The sequence below is a fragment of the Diadema setosum genome, chromosome 3, assembly GCF_964275005.1.
Source record: "Diadema setosum chromosome 3, eeDiaSeto1, whole genome shotgun sequence".
Lineage (NCBI taxonomy): Eukaryota > Metazoa > Echinodermata > Echinoidea > Diadematoida > Diadematidae > Diadema > Diadema setosum.
This window is the reverse complement of record NC_092687.1, coordinates 35,942,801-35,950,985: the sequence shown is the minus strand read 5'-3', so window position 1 is coordinate 35,950,985 and position 8,185 is coordinate 35,942,801. Positions and strand designations below refer to the sequence as shown.

The following is an 8,185-nucleotide window of genomic DNA, read 5'->3' as shown; positions in this document are numbered from 1 at the left end:
AATACTGCTTCCATTCAATTCAGTTTAATTCAATTCAATTATCATTCATTTTTTCCCAAACATCTAAGATTTATCACATACGGATAAGATCATATATATATATATATATATATATATATATATGAAGAGTTTGTTTGCAAAAACCGATAAGTCCATATTTGCCAAATGGAGATATTTGCGATGAAAGGTCAAGAAAAATAAAGAGAATAATAAGAAAAATTTTGCTTCTTTCGGCCATAACTTCAAAAATGTACCTTTATATGTAGTGACCAATATATCATTTAAAAGGTATTATTTTGTGCTTTATGACAGAGATCGTACTTCAAAATCTTCAAAAATGGACTTATCGGTTTTTTCAAACAAACTCTTCATGTATATATATATATATATATATATATATATTGTAGCGAAATCGATCAATTCCGCTGTATAGTCTGTGTATAATAAGCTGTGTATTGATAATTCATTATCGATAGTACTAAAAGTGTAATCGATTATTATATGGTAATGACGTTACTAAGCGAGGTCTAAAATCCCGGTTTTGGTAAAATTATTGAATATTACGTAAGATAGGGGCATGGAGGGGGTAAGATGACTTATGATTCAGAGAAAAATAATAGATATCAGTAATTTGAGATTAAATATGTAGGGGTTTGGTGAGAATTGCTCCTTTTATTGGTAATTTAGTGGTAGAAATATTGATTAACTACGTTTATAATTATTGAGTAAAGATATAATATGGTAATTAAGTTCACGATTTGATGTCGAGTTGGGACGGATAGGGTAAACATGTCGTAGCACGTGTTGAGTGGATCGAGCTTTAGCGTTCGAGCCTTTAGCAGATTTATTGCAGGGGCTAAGTGTGACGCTAGTCTAGGTTAGTAAAACCTATAAGCATACCGGAGCAGGACTTAAGGTTCGGAATTTGATGGTAGCAAATCCGTGTGGGCGCAGTGAACTGTAAACGCGTGTTGGATTGATGGACTGTTATTCAAGTATTCAGAATTAAATACTACCAGTTGGAAGTTAAACCATTGAGGGAAGAGTGATTTTTCCTACGTGAGGACCCTAAGTGAGTGCAGGTGAGTGGTCGTTGGTGATGACTGGTAGTAAAGATAGTTCTATTGGTAGCCGTAATTCAGTAGTAAATGTGTGAAGCTGGTATGATGGACTGTTGATGGAGAACTGGTAGGAATAAATAACTGGTAGATAACTGGTAGGAATAAATAACTGGTAGGAATTAACTGGTATCTTGGGCCGTAAATTGCGGCCGAACGAACTCGCGCCTAGCTTGGCCATCCTGACCGAAGTTCGTCGTAGACACCAATCTATCATCACACACATCTACCACCAAAGTTATTCACAACACATATATGGCGTAAGGACCAGTGGGATATATGTCTGCGACGCGAACAATTCGTCACACGTGGTGTCAGGAGTGGGATTTCAAAGAACCAGCGCTACTAAGGGGATAAGAACCAGCTAGTGCAACTAGGAAATTAGGAACCAGCCATGGCAAAGCAGTTGTCACCGGCGCAGCTATGGAGGAAGCTGCAGTCTGAGATGATAGAAGTGGAGCGGATGATGGATGAACTTCGGGCTGAAATAGGTACGAGGCGGCCACCACCAGCATCAGGGAGGACTGGTGGAGTAAAGCCAGCTGACGGGACCAGAAGCAGGGGTGGTATTTTACCACCACAATATGACGTTCCGGGGGCTAAAACCAGCACCAACAGCAGCGGGAGGACGACTGGTGCTATAGCAGGGAGCTGGGCCGACAGTACCAGGGCAGATGTAACGTTGGAAGACGATTACTACCCACCTTCAGCTGACAGAAGGGCGGAGACGAGACAATGGCAGACTGCATCAAATTCAACCAGGGAGACAGCGGCAACCAACCCGGTACCAGAGAGAGAAGTCCCGATAAGAATCAGCACCCCATGGCGCCGCTCTGAGCTGTGGGACGAGGGGCAATTCAAGCATCACGAGAGGGGTCGTGATGTAATAGTGAGGATGACACCGGACCGGTACGATGGAAAGGGACCAATTCTAGATTACCTGACCCACTTCGAGGCATGTGCTGGGGTAAACAGGTGGTCAGAAGAGGAGGCTTTGCAGTACCTGGCAGCCAGCATGAGAGGTCCTGCAGTTAAGGTACTGGTGCAACAAACGGGGAGAAAACTAACCTACCAAGAGTTAGTGGGGCGACTTAAACACCGATTTGGTCCTGCAGGGAAGGCGGAGATGTTTCTGGCGGAGTTACGAACGAGGCGACGCAAACCCAAAGAGTCACTTCAAGAGCTGGGCCAGAGCATTCGGGAGCTGACGGCTCTAGCCTACCAAGAGTTCGATGAGGCGGGGCAGGACCGTCTGGCTAGGGGACACTTCATGGATGCTGTCGTGAGGCCAGAAATAAGAGAGGGGATGTTCCGTGCACAGCCTCGCACGCTGGATGAGGCGATAGAGGCTGCACTAAGCACAGAGGCATTCCTAAAGATGGAGGCGGAAAGGTGCGACGGAAGGGGACCACGCTACAGTCGGGTGTTAACAAACACCGGGGGAAAACAGAAGGAGGGGACCACCAAGGAGGCTGAGGGAGTGGTTAGCAAGATGACAAAGGCCGTAGAAAGTCTAATTGCACGGTCTGAGTCTACCAACCAGAAAGCAGCCAACACGGGAAAGATACCTGCTCTTCCAACAGGAATCTACCAGAATGAGAGGTGTTTCAATTGTGGACAAATGGGGCACTGGAAGAAGGATTGCCCCTTTCCACAAAGACGGCCAGTCTCCAATACACCCGTCATGGATGCAAGAAGATGCTACAACTGTAATCAGGTGGGCCATGGGTGGAGATATTGTCCGTATGGGCAAATGGAGAGACCACCACCAGTAAGCAGCAACCAAGGGGGAGAACCAGTATCTGCACAAGGTAATACGGGTCCAACTCTCCAACCACCACCTGCTCGAATGGAGCAGGCACGACCATTGGGTACCGCAGATGGTAGGCGACTGGGCCTCTTCATCAATTCCAAAATCAACGGGCAGCCAATTACCTTCTTGATCGACACGGGCTCCTCCCAGTCAATCGTGTCTACCACCATTTATGACATGATTGCGGAGGAACGAAAGCCGTCGCTGCAGAGTGTGGACAGCATAGTACATCAGGCGGACGGTACTCCACTGGAGACCAGGGGTAAAACCATGGCCGAGATCCAGCTTGGAGAGCTACTGTTCGTGCTCGAAGTAGTGGTAGCTAATGTCAACAACGAAGGAATTTTGGGGTTGGATTTCCTGATGCAGACGAATTCGGTGTTGGACTGTCAGAAGATGGAGCTCCGCACGCCATGGGCCATCATTCCATGCCGAGACTACCGGGGCCAACAATTCTGCCATAGAATTGTCGCCAGTGAAACCACGGCTGTTCCAGCAGGCCATGAGGCCATACTAAAGGGGGAAGTAGCGGACGGACGGCAACAGGCGACTGGAGTTGGTCTGTTAGAAGCACCGACAACTTCCACCGAGTTACTAAACAAGGGACTACTGGTAGCACGAGCAGTAATCGAAGCAGACGCTGAGATACTACCAGTACGAGTCTTCAATCCAACGAAGGAAGAGAGGGTAGTAAAGAAAGGGACGACGGTTGCCTGCTTAACTGGAGTACATGATACCGAAGATGTGGAGGCGATTCGAGACGGTGGGGTACAAGCTAGTGATGGGGTACCATCACATTTGACGGAGCTGCTAAATCGTAGTATTCAAGAGGTTCCGCAGCAACACCACTCATTGGTGGCCGAATTGCTGTGCGAATTTGCTGATGTCTTCTCCCAAGGACCAACGGATTTGGGCAGAACTGATTTGGTACAACACACAATTTCCACCGGTGACTCTAGGCCAGTGAGACAAGCACAAAGGCGGCATCCAATGGAACAACGACAGGAAATTGACAAGCAGATAAACGAGTTCCTCTCCCAGGGCTTGATCGAGCGGGTCAGTAGTCCTTGGGCATCCAATGTGGTTCTCGTACGGAAGAAGGATGGTAGTAAGCGCTTTTGTGTGGACTACCGCCAGCTGAACGCTGTCACGCTGAAGGACGCATACCCTCTACCAAGAATCGATGAGACATTAGACGCGCTGAGTGGGGCTCAGTGGTTCTCTACACTCGACTTAGCAAGCGGGTATTGGCAAGTGGAGCTGGATGAACAAGCCAAGAAGAAGTCAGCATTCATTGCCAATGGTGGTCTGTATGCATGGCGGGTCATGCCCTTTGGCCTATGCAATGCACCGGCCACGTTTGAGAGGCTGATGGATCGAGTGATGGCAGGCCTGACGTGGGAGACGCTACTGGTGTATTTGGACGATGTCATCGTTTTTGGTAAGACGATGGAAGAGGAGCTTGGTCGACTGAAAACTGTGTTCCAGCGATTGCGTGGAGCTGGTCTGAAATTGAAACCAGCTAAGTGCCAACTGTTCCACACTAGTGTGGAATACCTGGGGCACATCGTTTCATCTGCTGGGGTAACCACAGAGCCAGAGAAGGTCGCGGCCATCCAAAATTGGCCGAAACCAAACAGCGTCAAAGAGGTGCGGAGCTTCATAGGACTGGTCTCCTACTACCGGAAGTTTGTGGAAGGATTTGCTTCGATCGCTAGACCACTCCACCAACTCACCAAAAAGAACCAGAAGTTTCTCTGGACAGAGGAATGCCAGGAGGCTTTCGACGAATTGAAGCAACGACTGGTGTCACCTCCAATTCTGGCATATCCCTGCCCAGAAGGGGACTACATTTTGGATACAGACGCCAGTCAGCATGGAATCGGAGCCGTGCTGTCTCAAGTACAAGGAGGGATTGAGAGAGTTATTGCGTACGGGAGCCGCACGTTACGTAGGGAAGAAGCCAACTACTGTGTCACCAGGAAGGAGTTACTGGCAGTGGTAGCCTTCCTCAACCAGTTCCGACAATATCTCTATGGAAGGCATGTGATCATCCGCACTGACCACGGATCATTGCAGTGGTTGGTTCGATTTAAGGACCCCAGAGGGCAGCTGGCACGATGGTTGGAGCTGGTATCAGAGTACGATTTCGAGATACAGCACCGGCAGGGGAGGAGCCATGGAAATGCTGATGGTCTATCTCGGAGACCATGTAGGCAGTGTGGCCGGGACCAAGAAACCCCACCCGGGCAAGTCAGAGCACTGACAGAGGAGGCGTTGGGAGCCCCGAGTATTGGGAGTCTTCAGGAGAAGGATGAGGACATACAAGTGGTGAGAGCTGCGAAGATTCGAGGGGTGAAGCCAGCCAATGAAGTGGTGTCATCTTGGCCGGAAAAAGCAACTCGATTGTTGGAGCACTGGGGCGCATTGGAGGTGGTAGACGGCGTGCTGGTCCGCAGATGGGAGTCAGCGGATGGTACCAACACCCGGAGACAGACCATCCTACCAAGGGCGCTCATCAAGGATGCGATACGTGAGGTCCATTCAGCTCTTACTGGGGGACATTTTGGTTTCAAGAAAACACTAGGGCGATTGAAGTTGCGGTACTACTGGGTCGGCATGGCGGCTGATGTTCGTTCCGCCCTCAGACAATGTGACGTATGTGCCAGAAGGAAGTGTCCTGGTAAAGGTAATCGAGCACCACTACAACAAAGAATTAGTGGGTTCCCGATGGAGAGGGTGGCACTGGACATCATGGGCCCTTTCCCCCGGACCAAGCATGGGAACAAGTACATCCTGGTGATTGGCGACTACTTCACAAAATGGATGGAGGCCTACCCAATACCAGATGAAAGGGCGGAGACAGTGGCGGAGAAGTTGGTGGTGGAGTACATTTGTCGATTTGGAGTGCCGAGATTCGTGCATTCAGACCAAGGCCGCAATTTCATCTCTGAAGTCTTCAGTGAAGTCTGCAAACTGATGGGGGTGAACAAGACCAGGACCACAGCCTACAACCCAAAGTCAGACGGGCTCGTAGAAAGGTACAACCGCACACTAATAGACACAGTTGCTGCACTACTGGACGTGGAGAGGCAGGAAAAGGATTGGGATCAACTCCTCCCTTTCGCCACCTGTGCCTACCGTAGCTGTGCTCAGGAATCAACTGGGGAAACTCCCAACATGCTAATGTTGGGGCGAGAATTGGTACTACCCGGGGATCTCGTCACGCCAGATGATGTTGACGGCCAGCAGGACCTCCAGACCGATTACGCGGAGGGGCTACGGATTCGGATGCAGAGGGCCCACAACCGAGCCAGGGCAAAACAGATGTCGGCCTGTAGGAAGCAGAAACAGTTCTATGACCAGAAGGCCTATGGATCTGCCTTCAACCAGGGCCAGTATGCTTGGCTACGGCGCAAGATGAGGGTGAAAGGACAGAGTCCAAAACTACAGACCAAATGGCTGGGACCGTACCTGATAGTCACCAAGTTATCCGACGTGACTGTTCGACTCCAATTGACGCCTCGCTCCAAGCCATTGGTTGTCCACGTAGATCGTTTGAAGCAGTACACGGGGGTACCAAGACCAGTTTGGGAGTTCGAGCCAAACAGGGAGGCAGTACAGGCTGGAACCCAGCAGCAAGGCACTGCTGCCAACGTAGAGCTGGAAGAGTCAGGGCTGGAAGAAGCTGATGCTACCCACCCCTCTACCTATGAAGAGGGAGAAGTGGATTCTCAATCGCCAGTTAGGAACCGGGAGTCTCCGATTGTGCCAACGGCAGAAGACGATGATGAATGGAATGGGGGAAGGCGTTATCCGAGGAGGGATAGGCGTCGGCCACAGTATTATAGATAACTAGGCACTAAGTAACGAATCTAAATAATCGAGTGGTACTCGAATATATTCGACGAGCTAAATAAAGAGGATTAAAGACTGTGGTATTATTAATGTGCAGGTGCAGTGCAGGTGACGCCATGGCATCTTCCAAAGGGGACGATTTGTACAGTCCCTTCAACGATTATTTCGGGCTGAGTAAGCTGGTGTCAACGGGGAAGAAGAAGAGGGAGTCCATGGACCAAGAGACGGGCAACCAGTTCTTTGATTTCGAACAGGTGCGAGGCCCGTTCAATAGCTACCTGGGGTCAAACGAATGTAAAGCGACAGTGACGAAAAAGAGTGGATCCCATGACCTAGGGACGAGATACCAGTATCCGGCCTTACGGAAGGACGGCGATGCAGCTGGGTGTCTGTCAACTGGTAGCCGTTGGCTGAGCAACGAGGGGATTCTACCAGACATCACCGCTCTACGAGGACGAGATGGAAGTGATGGACCACTCAGCAGATCAGTGCCCTGGTGCGTTTTCTGCAAAAACAATGGTGAAAGTTTGCAGGTCTACGGAAGCCATGCGCTGAAGTCCATAGACGGAAAAACTACCTGTCCTGTGCTTCGGGCATACAGATGCCCGATTTGTCGCGCCACCAGGGACGAGGCTCACACCATTAAGTACTGTCCGTTATTAAAGAAGAAAAAGCTGCCTGGGTCAGCAGGGCCTGGATCTACCAGTGACGTCAGCACAGCGGGGCTGTATTTCAAAACCCCACGGAATGCTACCGGACGGCTTAGGAGCTGTGATACTAGGTAGTAGTACCGCCAGCGTCCAGCAACTAACACCGGAAGAGAAGAAGCAGCAGCGAATATGGACTATGTCAGATACCAGCTTCGCACGAATTGATTATTAAGATGTGTATGAATGACTGTAGGAATTTGACTAAAGACATGAGTAACATTCGATTGGTATTATTTGTCGAATATGCAGAACGATGTCTACCCCCAAGCCCAAGTCCTGTTCAGATAGAGGAGAAGTCTACCGTTGTAAGGTGTGCCGGCGGTCCTTTTCCAGTAGAAGCTCGATGCAACGACACGAATTCGACGTGCACACCCCTAAATTTAAGTGCGATCGCTGTGCTTTCCAGACACTGCACAGGCGAGAATTAGAACGCCACTACGGAACTCACGCCACCGATGTAGCTCCAGGGCGCGTACATTTGAAAACCCCAGTTTATGCGCCAATTAAGAATAAGAAGCCGCCGTCAACGCAAAGCAGACCCAGGAGTAGATCTCCCCTGCACCCCTCTACTTCAACCCCTTCCCGACGCACGCCTGAGAGGTGCACCCCTGAGAAGAGTGTTAGCCCGGAGAGGAGTGTCACCTCTGAGGGAAGCAGTACCCCGGTGCTGGATGAGGATAATTATG

The 8,185-nt window shown here is 49.7% G+C and overlaps 1 protein-coding gene across 1 annotated transcript; it reads left to right on the top strand.

Annotated features, from left to right (window-relative positions):
* Nucleotides 1–6,905: 6,905 nt before the first annotated feature.
* LOC140246823 (uncharacterized) lies at nt 6,906–7,574 on the top strand. The gene has a single exon (XM_072326151.1). It carries the CDS (start codon nt 6,906–6,908, stop codon nt 7,572–7,574), a length of 669 nt encoding a protein of 222 aa, XP_072182252.1.
* Nucleotides 7,575–8,185: the final 611 nt, after the last annotated feature.